Here is a 19,493-nt window from a genome sequence, read left to right as displayed (position 1 = left end):
ACATGCCGCGGTTTGTTTGCCGCGCGAGATTTCGCGCGGCCAAACCGCGGCCGTCTGCATAGGAGTGCGTATTGTAATGCACTCCTATGCAAACTTTCAGTGGCGGAAATCCCGTGGGAAATACCGCCGCGGGATTTCCGCCCGTGTGCAGGCGGCCTAAGTCAGTCACAATTTCAGTGTTGACCAATGATTATTGGCGGCTTTAACCCCTTGCTCATAGTTTGCTCTTCTATAAACCATTTATGAAACCGTGCCAGCGAGTCGCAGAAGGTGTAGCATGTTGCCCATCTTGTTGGCAAAAGCAGTACATTCATTCTTCTGGTATTAGTTGGTCATAAAACATGTATGAACTGATATCCACAGCTGCTTCCAAGAAAATTGGGCCCACTCTGTGCTCCTGACTCTGCACTCCAAACACCAATTTTCTGGTTGAACTGTGGTGTTTTGTGAGTCCACTGGGGATTTTCAGTAGACCAGTACCTCGTATTCTATGAATTCACGTGACCTGATAAATAAGACTACTCTCCGTCCATCATAAAGTACAGCAATGAGTCCAAAAGTCCTCTAACAATCCTAGTCAGCAACCACGTACCGCAGCTTACACATTTGGCTTTGTCGAGCTCTTTCCCTTCCTGCACACGTTATTTGGTATGTTTGGAGACTTCAGCACTCGCCAACAGGTCGCTCATGATACACCTACTTGCTGGGACAGTTTCCCAGTTTATTTCCATGGCATACTTGCAATCCGCTGCTGAATGTCAAACGGCTTTAGACGTCCAGATTGATCGAGGCCTCGGTTTCTTCATGTTTGCAATAGACCTGGTTCAGCGCCATTTCTGAACCAGCCTCTGAATACAATGTGTAGCAGGTGGTTTTCGACCTGTGTACTTGCGGGTGAAAGCCTTTTAAGTTTCCTTTCATTGATCCATTTCACACATAGCCTTCCACAACAACTATTTGCTGTTGCAGGAAAACCGCCAGTTTTCTGATGCGACATCCACAGAAGGGCTAGAGAGCCGTAATACTGCACAGGTGGCAAGAAACTACGGCCTACTGCAAAGAGTGTGGTGCCAGGATGGCACGCGGGCTACTTTTCCATGGCCCAACCTGTACTTGAGGAATCAATTGCTATCAACCATAGGAACTATTATAGGGGATTCGGGATTGTCACCCAGCTTTATACTGTAATCCCTCATAATGTGCATTTCTATACCATTCAATCCATATTAGTGCTGTAACTGCCGCTCATCATCTTATACCCATGTATGACACTAAATAACCCAGAAACCATCAGTTAATATGAGCAGCAGACAACGCAAGAACATATGTATCGGGTTTTTTAAGGCATCTACATAGATTACTTGAAGCAGCTGCATTAGTATAGGGCAGTGATGGCGAACATTTTAGAGTCCGAGTGCCCAAACTGCAACCCAAAACCCACTTATTTATCGCAAAGTGCCAACATGTCAGGGGGGGGGGAGGGGGGGGGCTTATCACGACATATGACTCACACACACACACACCTAGTGGTAACAATGACACGACAGCCCACAGCGGCCCCCAGTGTAACAGCGACAGCCCACAGCGGCCAGTGTGTAATAGTGACATCACGCAGCAGCTCCCCTCCCCCCCCCGGTCCCACCCCTAGCTCCCGATAGGCTGAGTTGACACATGGAAGGAGAAGGGGCCGCCTGATGCTTGAGGGTTCCCCTTGCATCAGCGCTGGTCAACCGCTAACCCCGCCACTTCTGGCACCTGCTATGCCGCCTGTGTGCTCCGTTCTGGCCGCACGCCATCAGACTTCTTTTGGCTGAAGTCTGTGCCGCTGCCGCCAGTGCTGGCGCTCCCCATTTTTGGACGTCTGTGCTACATGACCCGGACGCTACTGCAATAGGGGCCACCGCTGTCTCTGCTGCACGTGCCGCTGCCGATAGGATGGCACTTGAAGAGGCCCCACCTCCGGCGCTAACGCTCCCAGGACGGATCTTCAATAGGGGCCACAGGCGGCAATGCCGTCTGTGGTGGCTTGGCCGCTCCCGCTCCCAGGACGAAACATAAATAGGGGCTGTCGTCTCTGCCGCCCGTGCTGCTGCCAAAGATTGGCCTCTTCTCCAGGGGCAGGACGGCACTGGAATTAGCCCTGCCGCTGACACTTTCACTGCTCCCACTGTGCTCGCCAACCAGGATGGGAGTTGTGGGACAAAACATGCCCCCAGCCAACCAGAAGCTGGGGGCGTTAACGAGTATCAATGCTGGTGTAATAGGTCGCCACCCCTAACTTCTGGTGGCGACATAATACACCAGTACCCAGCGCTGCTAGCAGCGCAGCTGAGTGACTGCCGGCATTCACAAATGGTGAGCGGCCAATGGTGGCGCGTGTCAGTAGGGAAGTCTGTGATTGCCGCCTCTGGCACGCGTGCCATAGGTTCACCACCACAACCATATAGAATACTAGAGTTACATCATTTACACAACTCGGTGCCTCTGCAGTCTGATTGCGACCTTTGTAGGATGCGAAACCTTTCCACAGAATCAGTGCAACATTTTTCCATAGCAAAACACACGAATATGTGATATTGCATAGTGTGAAGGTATATTTAGGAGACCCCCGGATCACAGTGTGCATATGTAACCATTACCTGCTACGTTGTCCTTCTTTGCTCGGACTTTCACTTGGGCTTTATTCACGTTCTGGATCACCGTTGTACTGAGGAGAAAGACTACATTAGACAAGGTCACACAGATCTTACTACAACGTCACTGAACATTAGTGAGGGCCCCATACATATAGAAGCCAGACGAACCTGCTGATTATCTTATGTGCACAGGGGGCTCCCAAGACTGCAACAGATGTCGGGGGAAAAGAAGGATCAGGCATGTTGAATTTCAATGCCCAATCCTAGATAAGACACTGCCAAATGTATCTAGCAGCAGCTTAGGAGGAAAACGGAACACCTGACCGCATGTGTGAACATAGACCTACTCTCCCGATTGAGCTGAACATGCATGTGTATGAGGGGGGGGGGGGGGGTCGGGACCAACAGCTGCTGGTCAGAGGAGCATTCAGCTGACAGCTACTGAAGGTGAATGGGCACTGTAGGAAGAGGGAGGGCACGCCACCGAGTTAGCTCTAGAATGGTAACACACAAATAAGACAGTACATTTTACAACTCATCTACAGTTGGGTAAATAAACTGAAGAGACCCCCCATAAATATGAGATATTCAGCTGACTTTCCTCTTAGGTGTATGAGCAACTTTAAAGAACGTCTGTGCGCACGCACGCACGCACGCACACTTGTTTTAATGTACAGAATCGATTAGAAAAGTATTTTTACAATATGCTTCATCAGCCCATTCTGCACATTTTATGCAGCTAGCAGAAGATGGGGCGGACAGATCAGTTTTCATCTAACTAGAAATGTAAACTAACTAAACTAACTAAAAATGTATAGAAGAAGCTGATAAGACATATTGTAAAAACACTTAGAATGACCTTTTTGTATATTTTGAGGAAAAACAATTGAAGTGTGGTGACTCTTTTAAGCTGGCCATATACCTTATATGCTGTAGCCATCAGCTCATCGCTGATTCGGCTAATAGCCAACACCAGAATCAACCTGTACGCTCGACATGTGTGATCAACAGGGAGAGGGTAATAAGCCGCTACCAGACACCTCTGCCAGTGGCTTATCTCCCTTGAGAAGGAAACGGGCATGTTAAATTTGAACATGTCCAACCCCTTCCCCCCCCCCCCCCCATTAGATTAGATTCGACACACCCCCACAAACAAGATAGTTGTTCAATCCCACTAAAAATGGCGTCCTTGGCTGATTTTCCTGTTATAGAAGTGGGCAAACTTAGCCACATGACAGCTCATTCCTCATATAACCAGGACTGGTAGAAACAGAAACTTAAAATCAGGGCTGCGCTACGAATACTGGTCTTCTCTGAACCAGCAACATTTGTGTTTATTTATATGTAGACAATAGGACACGTTGGCTCAAAATAACCACAATCTTCCTAATATGCCTTTAGAATACCGTCATTACCTGGCATGATGGCGCTGACCTCTCTACTGCGGCAAGTTGCCAAATCATTAGTATTGGGGAAAGTTGAATAATTGCTCTCAAGCACTTCTAGCAGCGGCCTATCTTTTGTAAGAGCAAAAGGATCAAGCATGTAAAATTCAATATGCCCAATCCTTACTTCCTTTGATGTCATCAATAAGGCGAGAGTAGGGCCTCACCAAAATCAGTGCGTTTGCTAAACATTCCTCATAGGTTTATGGTGGCCTGTAGATCAAGCTGCTCAGCTCATATGTCCCATAGAGTAATGGTTCTTAACTGATTTAATCTAGATGTCTCAGTGCCACCATCAGGACGACATCTCCCATTCACTGGACCCTTTCTTGCTAGCCATCTATCTTGTGCATCACAATAGAATATACCCTGCTCACCTGAAATCTCCTGCAGTGAATTTGGCTTCAGCAAGTGAGAAGGCGGCTTCCCTCATTACCTCTCCCATTAGCATCTTGGTCTACAACACAAATGTCAATGAGAAAAATAAAGTCACTTTTGAAAACCGAAGTCATAATACGTAGTTACCATCCCTGAGATAAGGCCCTTTCACACGCAATGCTTATCGCTCAAAAATTGTCTAAACAGCCAAAAAAGAGCGATAATTGTTACATTTAAATGCAGGCATCGTGCAATTTTCGTTTGAACGATGGATTTTAGCTCCGCATAAAATCCATCCTTCAGCAGCTGAAAGACTGAGCGAATACATTTTGCTCATCTTTCAAAAGACTGCTGGATAAAGGCCTTTTTACATGGGACGATTGTGGTTCTGGTTGTGCAGGCTTCTGCGCTTCCGCAGGGTTTTGAACGATATTCGTCCCATGTAAAAGGCATGCTGAAACTCAATGACTGGAGGAGAATCGTCCAGTTTCAGCAGCTTAAAATCAGAATGATGATTGTTCAGTGTAAACAGCAGCCGTTCAGCACTGAACGGCAGCTGCTTACAGTGAATGGAGACAGGCAGGGGAGAGCGAGGAGAGAACTCTCCTCCAGCCTCCTGCTGGCTGCGCTGTCAGTAAGCCAGCGATACTCACTCCTGTATAACCGCACGGTAGCGAGGATACACGGGGACGAGTGGGAATAGCTTGCCCGACATTCGTCCTGTGTAAAAAAAAGGGCCTTAACAGTGTACAGATTGTGTTTAATTTGCATAAATAATGAGTAGACTTTGTACATTGCCACAAGGAGAGCAATGGAATGTGCCAGCAGATGTTTGCTCAGCCGGGTGTGTGTTTAAACACATGCTGAACTCTGCAAACAACTCCTGGAGGAAAAAGAGGGTGATTAGGGCCACTCTCAAACATGCGTTTGTAAAAACGCTGCGTTTTCTGTGGTTTCAGCTGTGTTGAAATGCGGTTTTACTGTGTTTTTTTTTTACTGTGCAGCCAGTCAAAAACGTAGCAACCCCATTCTACCGCGTTTTCAGCAGCGCTGAAACCGCTCCCCATTCATTTAAATGGGCAAAGCACCGCATTTTAAAAACGCAGAAATGCATGTAAATAGAACAGACAGCAGCTTGAAAAACGCATTTGAATGCTTGTCTGAGAATCTCCATTGAAATCAATGGTAGTGATGGACAGCATTTAGCACTGCACTGAGAACACAGCGTTAAACACTGGGAAAAACCAAAACGCCTGTGTGAGCGTGGCCTAACGGTCCTTTCACAAGCAAATGAAGATGATAAGTGCTAAGGTCCATTTAGAAAACGATTATCGCTCAAAATCTGTTCAAAAGCAGTCTTTTGAGCGATAATCGTTGAGGCTAAATGTGCCCATCTTTCAGTTTTCTTCCCAACAACGGTTTTCAGTCCTGCTTGAAAACAATCATTCAGCAGAACAGCTGATAAACAGGACCTCAAGCTGTGCTCTGCCCATGGAGAACTGATTACAGCTGATAACATTGTATCAGCTGTTCTCAGCAGTCAGCCCCACCTCCAGATCAAATTGAAAGTAATCAGGGAACAGCAGGTGATCTGTTCCCTGAATACAACTCCCGGTGGCTCACATGCTTCTATGTGGTACTAATAGGCATTAATGCCAAGTAGTAGTTTATGCAAAATGATCGCTCAAAAGCCATCTTTTAAGCAATCATCTTTGCAGTGTGAATGTACCCTTAATGGCCTTTAAAGCCATTAACACTGTATGTAAATGCAGAGCTAAGCCTTTTAATCTTTCCGACATTTGAAAGATTATCTTTACGTGTAAAAGGACCTACAGCAGTCTTATTAAAAGTGCTCAACTTTACTGGCCACATTAAACAGCGGAGCAGATCAAAACCACTGTAAAACATAATGTGCTATTCGTATCCGAGACATGTAAAGCACATCAAAGTACAGTACTGTGCAAAAGTTTTAGGCAGGTTTGGAAAAAATGCTGCAAAGTAAGAATGCTTTCAAAAATACAAGTGTTCATTTATTTTTGTAAACTAACAAAATGTAAAGTGAATGAAGAAAAGAGAAATCTAAATCACATCAATATTTGGTGTGACTGCAGTTTGCCTTCAAAATATCAGTTCTTCTAGGTACACTTGCACACAGTTTTTGAAGGAACTCAGCAGGACAGTTGTTCCAGACATCTTGGAGAACTAACCACAGATGTTCTGTGGATGTCGGCTCACTCCAATCCTTCTGTCTCTTCATGTAATCCCAGACAGACTGGATGACGATGAGATGAGGGTTCTGTGAGCCGCATCATCACTTCCTTATTGATTTGACTTAGATTTCTCTTTTTCATTCAGTTTGTATTTCTTTAATTGACAAAAACAAATCTATTTACACTTCTATATTTTTTAAAGCATTCTAAGGCCCGCAGCAGAACCCAGCCCTGTGCCTGGCGACCCTGTGGTCTTTCTTCTTTTTCTGTACTACGGACAGTCGCAGTGAACTGCCATTGGAAATGCGCAGTTCAGAAAATATTCATTTTTCTCACGCTGTCACGGAATCTGCGCAAAAATAGAGCATGCTGTGATTTTTCCTGCACTCACGGAAACCACAATTGCTTTCCGCAAGTATGCAGGAAGAAGCGTTTTTCCATAGCATGCTATGAATAGTGTTTACTGCGGATTCCGCAATGCAATGCGCAAAAGTTTGAAGCAGGTGTGGAGAAAATGCTGCACAGTACTGTATATGTCTGATAGGGGTCCCAGAGATGAAACAACTATTGGGAGAATGGGGATCCCCTGTGCAGCACTCCAGAGGGAAGACAAGGTGGCAGCTCATGCCAAACTCTGTGGGAGTTACAGAAACTCCTACAAACTGCAATGAAGAAAGCTGCCTGCATACATGGCCACCTTATCTCCTATATGAAGTGCCAAACAGGCTCAGGGAATCCTAATTCTTCTAATTAATGGAAGTCCCAAAGATCAAACTTCCACCTATCAGACATTCATCACATACCTTGTGGATGTGCCATAAACATCTCACATGAGAATACACTTTTAAAGGGGACATCCCACAAACATATATTCTTACCCATCTACCACATAGGAGATAACTGATTGATCACAGGGCAGGTCTGACTGTTGTGACCCACAGGGATCAAAAGAATGGCGCATGTGTGACCACCATCCATTCACTTGAATGGAGTGTTGATCCAGGGATTATTATTTTATGATCACTGCTGGTCCATTCACCCAGTTGACCATGGGTGTGCCATTCTCCTTATCCCTGGGCATCCCAGTGTTTGGACCCCCATTGATCAATCATTTATCACTTACACTGTGCATAGGTGATAAATGATATTCATGGGATAACCCTTTTAAAAGGAGCAATTTGAGTAAAAAATAATGCTGGCTATATTATGCCTAGTGCAGAGCTTGACTAGACCATACCTGACACAAGGATTCAAAGACAGAATTCAACCCCTGCAGTCAACAGTGCCCCCATAATAGTGCCAGACACAGTGCTTCCCCTTATTGCCAGCTAATCACAGTATTTGTAGCACATACCCTTGCACCCATGAAGTGTGCGGCTTCACTTCTCCGAGGAAGGGAGTTGCATGGCAGCAGCCACCAGAGGGCGCTGCATGGCAGCAGCCACCAGAGGGCGCTCATGTGCATCTTCTATGACTTGTACTTATATCTACGATTATTGCAGGGAGCAGAACAGCGCTGCGAACTACAGGCAGCCCTCTGTTCTCTGCATTAGAAGGACATGGCTGTCCTCAGATAGTCGTGCCTTCCTGTAATATCAGGACACAGACAGCATAACTGGGTCCTGCCGCCAGAATGAAGCGGGTTGTGCCCTAGAGTGTAATGTTATTTACTGCCGTTCGGGGTATCATGATAATTGTACCTGTCCACTTGTCCAGGCGGTCATTATGATCGCCACAGCTCCCATTGCGAATGGACAGTCAGCAACACTGCTGGTCACCCAGATTTCTCAAACTCCTCACAAGGAGGTGAATAAATGACTTTATTAACTTGTGATTTTCCCCCCTTTTTTAATGTCATGCTTAATGGAACATTTGATGATCTTAAAGGGGCAGCTAATGATTATATAAGGCGGTGTCCCCCACGAGCTGTGGATCTCACCTCTATAATTTTCTTAAGGATCTGTCGGAAGCGCATGGTTAAGGCATCAGACTTTTTCTTCAGCAGGTTGCGTCCTGTTTGGGCCCCTTTCAAACGAGCTTTCATGATGGTCTGGGCCCTTAGTAATAAGTGAAGGGAGAGAAAGACAGTTATAAAGTGCCCAATGCAAACATATATACAGCTACAGATAGAGGAAGCCTCTCGATTGTTTAGGAAAACTTTCTTAGTTACTTTACAGTTCTGTGCCGGCCTATTAGATGTACGTCCATAAAAATATATATATACCTGGATTACATTGAAATTATATATGGGGGAAAAAAAAAAACATTGGACCGTAAATCTAAAAATCCTGTGAATTCTGCAAAAGATAAGAATAGTCTGACGCTGGATTAACAGCAATTTACCAAACCTTTCCATTTCTGACGAGTTGGTACATTCTCCGTCTCCAGATGTTGGTACTGATGCCAATGGTATTAGTCTCTTAAAGGGGTTGTCTCGCGGCAAACCTCAAAATTTAACATTACCCCATTCCCCCTGTCACCCCTCTGGCCTAAAATAGTAATTTAAAGCGGTTTTTAAACCGCTTGCTACTCACCGATCCAACGAAATATGGAGTTATAAAATTCTTCTCCAAAGATGGCCGCCGGTCCTTTCCCAGGGATGCACCGCTGTTTTCTCCCATGGTGCACCGCTGGTCTTCTCCCATGGTGCACCATGGGCTCTGTGCGTTCCATTGCCGATTCCAGCCTCCTGATTGGCTGGAATCAGCACACGTGATGGGGCGGAGCTACGCGATGACGCGTAGAAGGGGGCGGAGCCAGAACGCCGCTCGTGCCTGGACCGAGCAGAAGGGGAGAAGACCGCACAGCGCAAGCGCGTCTAAAAACGCCAGAAGACATCAGAATTAGACGGATCCATGGCGACGGGGACGCCAGCAACGGAGCAGGTAAGTGAATAACTTCTGTATGGCTCCTATTTAATGCACGATGTACATTACAAAGTGCATTAATACGGCCATACAGAAGTGATTAACCCCACTTGCTGCCGCGAGACAACCCCTTTAATGATGCGGTTTCTCTTCCCCACTTTCAAAACAGAATTCTTATTTTTTGCAGGCGGGTTTTTTTTCTTTCAAGGATACTATTTAATGTGCCATATAATGTACGGAAAAGGTTTTACAAATTTCTAAGTGGAGCAAAACTCAATTTCGCCATTTTTACGATGTAAAACCTGCAGCAAAAATGACATAACTTTTCTGTTTGTCAGTACTAGTATGATGATAACTAGTCTTTTTGCTGTACTACTTTTTAAAAAATTAACATTTTTAAATATATTTTCTGCCACCATCTTCAAATCACCATAACTTTTTGTTTTTCCGTTGATATTCCGTATAATATAAATATATATTCCACTTATTATCACTTTTTAGGGAACTTGAAATAGTTTGATTGCTTGCACCATACACTGCAATACTTCATTTATGCCAGCATTGTATTAGGATAAATACGTGGCAGCCTTCAGAAGGCCGTGGGCTGCCATAACAACTGAAAGCCATCTTGTGATGTCAATGTAGGGGGTGGGGGGGGTCTGAACTCTAATCAGGGCATTTAAATGCTGTCAAAATTGGCTCCAGATCCCACTCCATACAACGCTGGAAATTCCGCCATTGTTTTGGGGTTTTGTTTTTCCATCGTTCACCATTCGCTAAAAATAACAAGATAACATTCTTATCTGAATCAGCGCGATTACTGCGATACTAAGTTCACATAAATTTAATTATTTTTTGCTACTTTTACACAATTGGGAGGCTAACGAAAGGAAAATGGCAATTCTGGAGTTCATTTTTAAAATTATTATGTCTATGGCGTTCACCACGCACAATGCATAAAATATTTTCCATGTCCGAGTCCTTATAAATGAAGTAATACCAAGTGATGCCTTTTTACATTTTTTTTGTATTTTATCTATTTAAAAAGGGATTTTGTGGGGAAAAATGATTTCTTAAACTGGATTTTTTTTTACTTAAAAACTTTATTGAATTGTTTGACAATATTTTTTGATCCGTCAATCGGACTTAAAGATGTGATGTTTAATCATTGGGGACAGTATACTGCAGTACTATTGATGTTGGCATGTAAGCAGTTAAACTGCCAGGATTTGAGGTTTTTCCACTACTGCAGTTAGAGCAGAAGCCTGGCTGTCAGTAGTCATCTAAGACACCGCCTTAGGCCGAATGCACACGGGCGTATTTGCACTGTGGAATCCAGAGCGGGCGTCCGCCTCCGGATTCTGCAGCAAATACAGTCTATAATATGCTATTGAAAACCGCTTTTCCCTCTCCATGAGCGCAAATCAATTGCAATTTTTCACTTGCGGAAGGCAAAAAAATATATATATAAATCGCAGCATGTTCTCTTTCAGCACAGATTCTGGCACATCCGCAATACAGATTATGGATCCGGATAGATATGCGAAGTCACCAGCCGGGCATGGAGTCGAATTCCGCTGTGGGATCTGGCATGCGGAATGTGGCCTGCCGTGTACATTCGGCCTTAAAAAGATGCATGTGCCGGTTTAGAGCCTATTTGGGGCTCATTCACAGAAGCATATTTGCGCAGCGTATTACGCACGTAATACGCTGTGAATAGAACCCACTGATTTCAATGCATTCCCTCATATGAGCGTATGTTTTCAGACGATGTGCGATGACCCATCTTGAACGCATTTGCGCATCGCAAGAGCTCATTGAAATCAATGGGCTTGCGTAAATGTGCACGACATACACAGAAAGCCTGTGTATTTGCATACATGCACAAAATCAATGCGATTTTCTGCACTTTTTTTATTTTCTGTGTGCGCAGACACGTGGTGCACTTACGCACACAAATACATGTGGGAGCGGGCAAAATAGTGGAACACCACCCATTTCAGTTGTGCAAAAACGCGCTTATGCCTGTGTCAGCCTGGCCTTAGTGAGGTCAGTAACAAGGCGTATTACAGTCACTAAGTGGTTAATATTATGTAAGCCCCCCCCCCCCCCCCCCCCCAAAAAAAAACACAAAAGCAGCCATATTAGCGATCCAGTAAGAGCAGGTTCTTCCAGTCATGGGGGGGATCGAGTCTTGTGATTAGGACGGGAAGCACTTCCTACTTCCTCAGTCTGACTGCTTAAGAAACAGTCGCAGCGGATGACTGAAGTCTCCTTGCTGATCCAGAGCCCCTTCTACTACACAGATGGTCTTAGCAGGAGCCCAGGCCTCGTTTCCCATAGCAACCAGTCAGAGCTATGGGAAAATGAAAGCTGCACTGTGAGTGGTTGCTATGGGCAACAAGGCACATTTGCCAGTTTTGTTAAGGGGCATTCCACATATAAAAGGTGTCTGCGCCATGTTTATGTACAGCTGGTTATGGGTATAACTAGTGCAGCCATTACCTCTTTATCCTGTCCTCCGTTTCTGAGGTTTCCCTACATCACTATGTTCCAAGATGGCCACCGTATCCCTGCAGCTTAAAAGTACATTCCCGCATCTGACAACAACTTTGTCTAACCGGAATACCCTTTACATGAAGCCCGATGAGGGCAGATGTATACATGGTGTTGTAGGATGTATATATGAAAGCCCGTTAAAATGGCGCAGATTGCGCCAAATTTATCACAGTGCTGCACTCAATATAGGGCGATGCTGACATTGTTTTATATCTTCTAGAAACGCTCTTATCACATATTTATTATGTATAAATAGGGGTCACATTGACCCAACGGATGGCATAAGAGCGCCACTGCGGCCCGCCATTATACACCAGAAGCTTTTATCGGAGGTAAAGGTTAGCAGATCCTCCAACAGACGGCTGACCCGTGATGCCTCATAAGTGCGCATTTTAACACAGATCTACAGATGTCACCTCTTCAATTGCAGTTAACGAACCCTAAGGCCGGCCTCACATGGATGTATTTGCACACGCAATATACAATGAATAGAACCCAATGATTTCAATGGGTTCGTCTACAGGCGTGTATTTTGCATGCGCAATTCAGCCGCATGCAAAAAAACCCAAAACGATAGCACATGCTCTAGCTTCCTGCTTCCTTGCCCTTCATTAATGTACAGTAGGATTCTGGCTTTGCTAGTGAGAGGCCTGGGATGGGAGGCAGAAACACTGTCTTTTCAAATACCCTGAAACAGCTGTCTGTACATGAAGTCTGGCTTTGCTTTTAATTCCCAGTCATTGATACAAAACTTGTATAAAGAGTCTGGCTTTGGCTTGAAGGAATGCTGCCTTCCAATAGGTGGGACAGTGGGGGTAATATTCCATCTCACTTATTTAATATACCGTATCTATGGGATACACCACAAGTGTCTGATATAAGTGCATCCCACCCAATTCCAGAACAGGCACCCCCCAACCCACATCACCTTGTCAGTGGTGTATGACAAGATCCTGAATGTTCATCCAATTATCAGAAGTCATCCTAAGGGTGCATTAACACGAACGTATATCGGCTCGGTTTTCACGCCGAGCCGATATACGTCGTCCTCATCTGCGCGCGGGGGGGGGGGGGGGGGGGGGGCGAGGATGGAAGAGCCAGGAGCAGGAACTAAGTTCCCGCCCCCTCTCTGCCTCCTCTCCGCCCCTCTGCACTAATTGCAACAAAAGGAGGTGGGACGGGGGCAGGGCTAAGTTCTGAGAATTAGCCCCACCCCTGCCCCGCCTCTTCCTATTGCAAATAGTGCAGAGGGGCGGAGAGGAGGCAGAGAGGGGGCGGGAGCTCAGTTCCTGCTCCTGGCTCTTCCATCCCCCCCCCGCCCCCCCGCATATGAGGACGACGTATATCGGCTGGGCGTGAAAACCGAGCCGATATACGTTCGTGTGAGTGCAGCCTAACATTTACTATTTGTGTTCCACCCTTTATTTTTAAGTAGTGCAACGCGACACCTTACTTGTAATCAGGAATGCAATGCCAGAATTACAGTGAAGACTGACATAATGCTCAGTGGAAATTTAGATGAAGAATAATGCAGATTTAGGCTTCACTCAGGCATATTGATGTGTACAAAATGCATAGAACACAACCCATTGATGTGCTTGGTCATATTTCTGTATTAAAAGCAGTCATTTTGGCCGTGCGCAAAAAAATGGAATATGTTCTATTTTGCTCTGCATTTGTGCATAAAGTCAGTGGGAGTGCAGAAATACGCAAGAAGATGCATGAAATGCTGCGGAATTGTGTAGGGGGAATAAAAAAAAAAAAACACATCTGGAATTCATTAAGACTAATTAGCCATTTCAATCACTTCATGCCTTGCAGGTGCGAAAAGTACAGTAAGGGCTGTCTCACACGAGCGTAGGCTGCTGCGTATAACGCATGGGGGGGGGTTTGTGCGTACAATATGCAGTACCAATCTCAGCATAGACTTTCATCTGTGCCTAAATACTTAGCATCCCTCTGAAGTAGTCCCTCTAAAGACTACCTGCCGCGGTATAAAGTCAGCGGCGTTGGTTGCCTGGCTCTGCAGCTGCTGATTTCCCCCATACTTACCTCTGATTGCACAGATGGGCTTGTTTTGGGTCCGGCTCCCCACCAGCCAGTGGGTGACGTCACCTGCTAATCAAATCCGATGTCACCCACTGACAGTGAGCAGCAAGGACTGACCGCTTGACACATTGATAGAGCGGGGGCGCTGGAACTCAAAAGAGCCCGTAGGGGCAAAACGGGTGACCATGAAGATAAAAAATGGACATAGTCATGGGGCCACAGAAGCAATCCCAATGACTATACCACGACAGGTCCCCTTGAAGGAGCAACAGACCGTATAGACGCGGGACGATGACTACAGGAGGCTGCGACGGTCTCCGTACACGTATGACAGTCCAGTCCTCTAACCGGAAAAGGCTTGTTCTGAAGACAAAGAACACCTTGTCAGGCTCTTCTACAGTCACAGGCCATTACTTCGCAATACAAACCTTCGCTGGGATGTATGGAATCATTCTGGGGGCATTTAAAGGGGATTTTTTTCCTTCTTTTTTTAAAGAGATCTTGCCACTTTGTACTTGGTGTCTGATCTGCCAGCGTCATATTATTACAGCAGGAGGAGCTGAAAAGATTAATATATAGAATGATGTGGAAAGATTCTGTGTAACTTGTATTTTATTCATTTACAACTTTGTACTGATCTCTAGTTACTCCAGAGCTGCACTCAGTCTGCTGGCTGAGTCACTGTGTACATACATTATCCAGTACTGCTCCTGAGTTACATCCTGTATTATACTCCAGAGCTGCACTCACTATTCTGCTGGTGGAGTCCCTATCTACATTTATTACTTATCATGTAGTAACCTGAGTTACATCCTGTATTATACTCCAGAGCTGCACTCACTATTCTGCTGGTGAAGTCCCTGTCTACATTTATTACTTATCATGTAGTAACCTGAGTTACATCCTGTATTATACTCCAGAGCTGCACTCCCTATTCTGCTGGTGAAGTCACTGTGTACATACATTATCCTGTACTGATCCTGAGTTACATCCTGTATTATACTCCAGAGCTGCACTCACTATTCTGCTGCCGGAGTCACTGTGTACATACATTACTTATCCTGTACTGACCCTGAGTTACATCCTGTATTATACTCCAGAGCTGCACTCACTATTCTGCTGCCGGAGTCACTGTGTACATGCATTACATTACTTATCCTGCATTATACTCCAGAGCCGCACTCACTACTTTGCTGCTAAAGTCACCGTAGACATGCAATACTATACTGATCCTGGGTTACATCCTGTACTCTCTATTCTATAGGCTAACCCCACTGCGTCTTGTCACTCCCAGATGTAATGGGACACCCAGACTCAGGTTCAGCGTCTGCCGGTGTTTATGTTTTCCCCTGAACATCCACCTAGTACTGGTCTGTGCCGCCATCTCCTGAGCAGAATGTCCCCTGCGGCCGGCCGGGCCCGGAACCTGCAGGAGGCCTGTATGCTGTAAACATCTATCTGTTTACACTGACATCAGGGGGAAGGCTGCTCCCCACCACCCTGAGGGTCCTCATCGGAGCACGTGATGACATGCCGAGACCGCTGTCATGTCATCAGGTTACATCATTACCTCATGTTTAGACGTGGCGTTATGCATTTCTGCAAATCCACAGCGACTTTCAGTGTAAGGCTGGGTCACACGGGGCGCAACTGCCGCAGAATTTCCGTGCAGACTTTCTGCACGGTAATTCCGCCCGCGGCTTTTTATCCCAGGATGAGCCCGCAAAGTGGACGAGATTTGCAAAAATCTCGTCCACACGTTGCGGCCAAGCCGCGCTGAAATTGACATGCACGGTATTTAAAGACGCGGCATGTCAATTCTTGCCCCGTTTCCGTGGCAGCCTCTCTCCTCTCTATGGTGAGATGGCGGCAGTGGAATGCAGGTGGAGAAGCCGCTCCAAAATCAGTAGTGAATGGCTGCAGGTTTTGAAGCTGCATGTCTCCCGCGGAAATCTTGCACTATTTCCATGCGGTCATTTCGCGAGATTTCCGCGGCATTTCAGTCCCGTGTGACCCCAGCCGTAGGGCTTCCTGTTTTTGCACATGGAAAATATTTGTGCACTCAACACAGGCAATAGAACCCACCAATTTCAGTGGGGATGTTCTCATGAGCGCGTGCAGGGGCGAGCATTTGGGGCGAGCATTTTTGCGAATAGACTCGTGTGAAACCGCTCTAAAGCTTCCCAAGACTGACTTGGTGGGCTCCGCGCACGTCAATGGGGCGGACCGATACAGCCGAGCTGCTTTTTTGTAAGCGCATCAATTGAGGCCGCTTGCGATAAAATTGCACGATTTTTTATCGCGAAAGTCAATAGGACTTTCTAATGTTAAAAACGCATCACACAAAAATCGCAAGTTCACGGGATGCGATAAACAAAAAGCCTCCATAGAGAAACATACACTACAACCTCCCCCCCCCCCAAAAAAGACGCAAATCGCAGCAAGATACAGCTTGCCACAACTTTTTTTTTCTCTCAGAAAACATCACTAATGTGAAGGAACCCATTGCAAATCCCCGCCGGCGGCCATCACAGCCGTGGCAGAAGATCGCGGAGTTTCTTTCATAGTTTTCAATGCGAAACCTCGCATCCCGTCGCGTGCCCCTCGCCCTTGATACAGTGCCGCCGCCGGGCCCATTGAGAATACTGGGGCTGCGATACGAGATCTCCCAGCTAGATAGAACATGCCACGGTTTGTTTCCCGCATTGCGGTGCCATGCGAGGAAACATCGCTCATGTGTATGACCCCATTCAAAAGAATGGGGCTCATAGTTGTGCGCCTCGCAACGCACAAACTCGCACGATTTTCTCACTTGTGTGAAGCCGGCCTGAGGGCTCATTCACACAAGCGCCTTTGTGAGTAATTTTTGTGACTAGAACCCATTGATTTTAATGGGTTATTGACATTTTTTCACGTGATGTTCTATTTGGTGCGTAGTATACAACAAGCCAATGGGCCAATGCAAACGTGCAGTGAATATGCGGGAAACCTGCATATTTACTGTGTATTTGCGCAGCTAACGAACAGGTCTTCTGGCGTATTTTTCTGGCGTGCATAAATACGCGATGGACATTTACGCAACCGAAGTCTGCATAAGCCGGTGTGAGCGAACCCTAAGGGTGACTACCCACTACAGCTCTTATTTACTGTGAAATTCGCTGGGTTTTTTATTTCCAGGGGACTATGGGACTTGTCAATGTTAAGATCGCATCGTGCAAAATCGTGATTTTGCGGTAAATTGCGATATGTTTTTAACATTAGAAAGCCCCATAGACACCTGCAAAAAAAACAAAAAACAGCAAATTCGCAAACACTAGTGGGTCACTAGCTCACCCTAAGGCTGGTCACACACTTGCAAAAACCCCTTTGGCTGGTTTCAGTCAAGCTTACTTTACAATCCGCTTGTCTGAATCCGGCCCTTTAAGGGGGGGGGGGGGGGGGTAACTTGTATAAATCTGATGACGACAGATGAAACACGTTGAATATGTTCTGCGCTGAGGTAGGAAAATGTTACAAGGATGGAGAAGTCATTGTAGGAGGCTGGAGATGACCATACAAATTATAACTAGTGTTAGAGGGGCTATCACCCAACATGAAGGACGGCCCCTGCTCAGGACCCCCTCTATTAGCTAGCGGAAAGGTTCGAGGAGGCACCAAACCCTTTAACTTACTGACACTATACAAGCACTGTACCCCCAATAATACATATAACGGGTCCCAGGGGACCGAGTCAGCCGAATGTCTACTGTGCCTCCTCCACGTGAAAGCTCCTTTGTACATAGCGCTTTGCTTTGGTGGTCCTGCTATAAAGAGAGGTGGTCTACTGCAATGACCTGACCCCAAGGTTCAGCAAACTACACCGGACACAAGTATGGTATATGGTAAAACACTACACCGCAGAGCGGCTAAACAGACGGCATTACACGGGTCAAACGCAAGACTCATGGGACGAATCTGGTCCGCCACGCCATTTTATGTGGCCCGCGAGGTCTGGACACAGAAGAGCCTCTTTTAGATCAGAGGGTCCGGAGCTGTGCCTGGAAGACCCTCTGGCATGCCACTGGGTAATAGAATCGAATTGCGGCTGCCATCTTGGACCTACATTGCAATTTCTCCTAATGGCAGCCAATGCGGATCGACAGACTATAGGCAGCAGCTCTCACACAGGCAGTTGTGGAGAAGCATGCGGTACGGGTCCTGGCAGTACGGAGAATGCAGGGACCCGGCTCAATTAAAGGGACTATAGGTTCACACGGAGTGTATACTGATGCAGGTCCGCACCCCTTCGGGCGGTTTGTGACGTTGATCTGCAGCAGATTTCAATTGAAGAGGTCCGTTATTAATCTGCACAGTTCCTGCTATGTGTGAACATCCCCCAAGGGTGGGTCCATACGGGATGGAATTGGTAAAGCTAAAATGAGCGGCGGCACAGAGTAGCGGCAGGTGGACGCCATCATACAAACCTCACCCATCTGCTGTGTGAATATTGCAGCGCACATTTTAGGGTACGTTCATTACATTGGATTTGACTTTGATTCCGCATCCCATGTAATGTTGTAACATAGTCTACGCAGCGGCCATTTTTTTTTAGGCATAGCCGTGGCAGAAGCCCAGTTGCAGATTTTTACCTTTTTTTAAAGGGCCACTCTGGCTAAAACACATTTGCCATGCCTGCCCCCCCCTCAGCCAGATTGCCTGACACACTCTGGAGGTCGTCTCTGTGTATTGCAGTCACTTCCATGCAATGCAGCTCCCCGTCTGATGCTTATCAACCACCATCTTGATGGTCAGGTTTTTTTTTCCGTTTCACATCAATCCCATGATGCATCAGCACAGCATTAGCTGAGGCTATACCATGTCTGCCTGGTAGGAGAGCAGGTTAATTCTCATTACATTCTATGCTATAGCCCATAAGTATACAGTCAGGAAGATGAGCGGTGGCCCGGGAGGTCGGACCTCCACATCAATGCTATAGTCCTGGAGGACCCCAGCATCATCTGTGCCATGAAAACTGATCCTGGGGCAATGATAAAATGCCAATAGGGGCAGCATTCAACAGGGGCAACCAGATGACCCCACAGTGTGAGCCCCCTGATCGGCAGGGTCTTATAGAGCAGGATGGAGAGTCCGATGAGCCCATCCGGAAATCTTATTAAAGGGCTGGTCACATGACATGGGGTATACATATAGCGAGCACAGACCACCTTCCCCCATACATACATCCGAGACGGGAACACCTCGATCCTGTCCTTGCCCGACATCTTGTCCTCAGTTCCTCTCTCCTCCGCTATCACCGAGCAGTTACAGGAAGATGCACTGGGTCATGTGACGTGATGTGTCAGGGGCGGG

At 46.4% G+C, this 19,493-nt stretch overlaps 1 protein-coding gene across 1 annotated transcript in view; it reads right to left on the bottom strand.

Annotated features, from left to right (window-relative positions):
• ATP6V1D (ATPase H+ transporting V1 subunit D) overlaps window positions 1-19,491 on the bottom strand; it is a 28,480-nt gene extending 8,989 nt beyond the window's left edge. The window contains exons 1-4 of the mRNA XM_066608698.1: window positions 19,365-19,491; window positions 8,609-8,726; window positions 4,459-4,538; window positions 2,640-2,707 (exon numbers count right to left, since the gene is read on the bottom strand). Of these exons, the coding sequence (XP_066464795.1) occupies window positions 2,640-2,707; window positions 4,459-4,538; window positions 8,609-8,726; window positions 19,365-19,405 (307 nt within the window). The 5' untranslated portion in view covers window positions 19,406-19,491. The remainder of the gene's footprint in view (window positions 1-2,639; window positions 2,708-4,458; window positions 4,539-8,608; window positions 8,727-19,364) is intronic.
• Between the last annotated feature and the right edge of the window lie 2 nt (window positions 19,492-19,493).

This window comes from Eleutherodactylus coqui, chromosome 6 (genome assembly GCF_035609145.1).
Source record: "Eleutherodactylus coqui strain aEleCoq1 chromosome 6, aEleCoq1.hap1, whole genome shotgun sequence".
Taxonomy (NCBI): domain Eukaryota; kingdom Metazoa; phylum Chordata; class Amphibia; order Anura; family Eleutherodactylidae; genus Eleutherodactylus; species Eleutherodactylus coqui.
The sequence above is the reverse complement of the archived record's forward strand: the minus strand, read 5'-3'. Positions and strand labels throughout refer to the sequence as shown.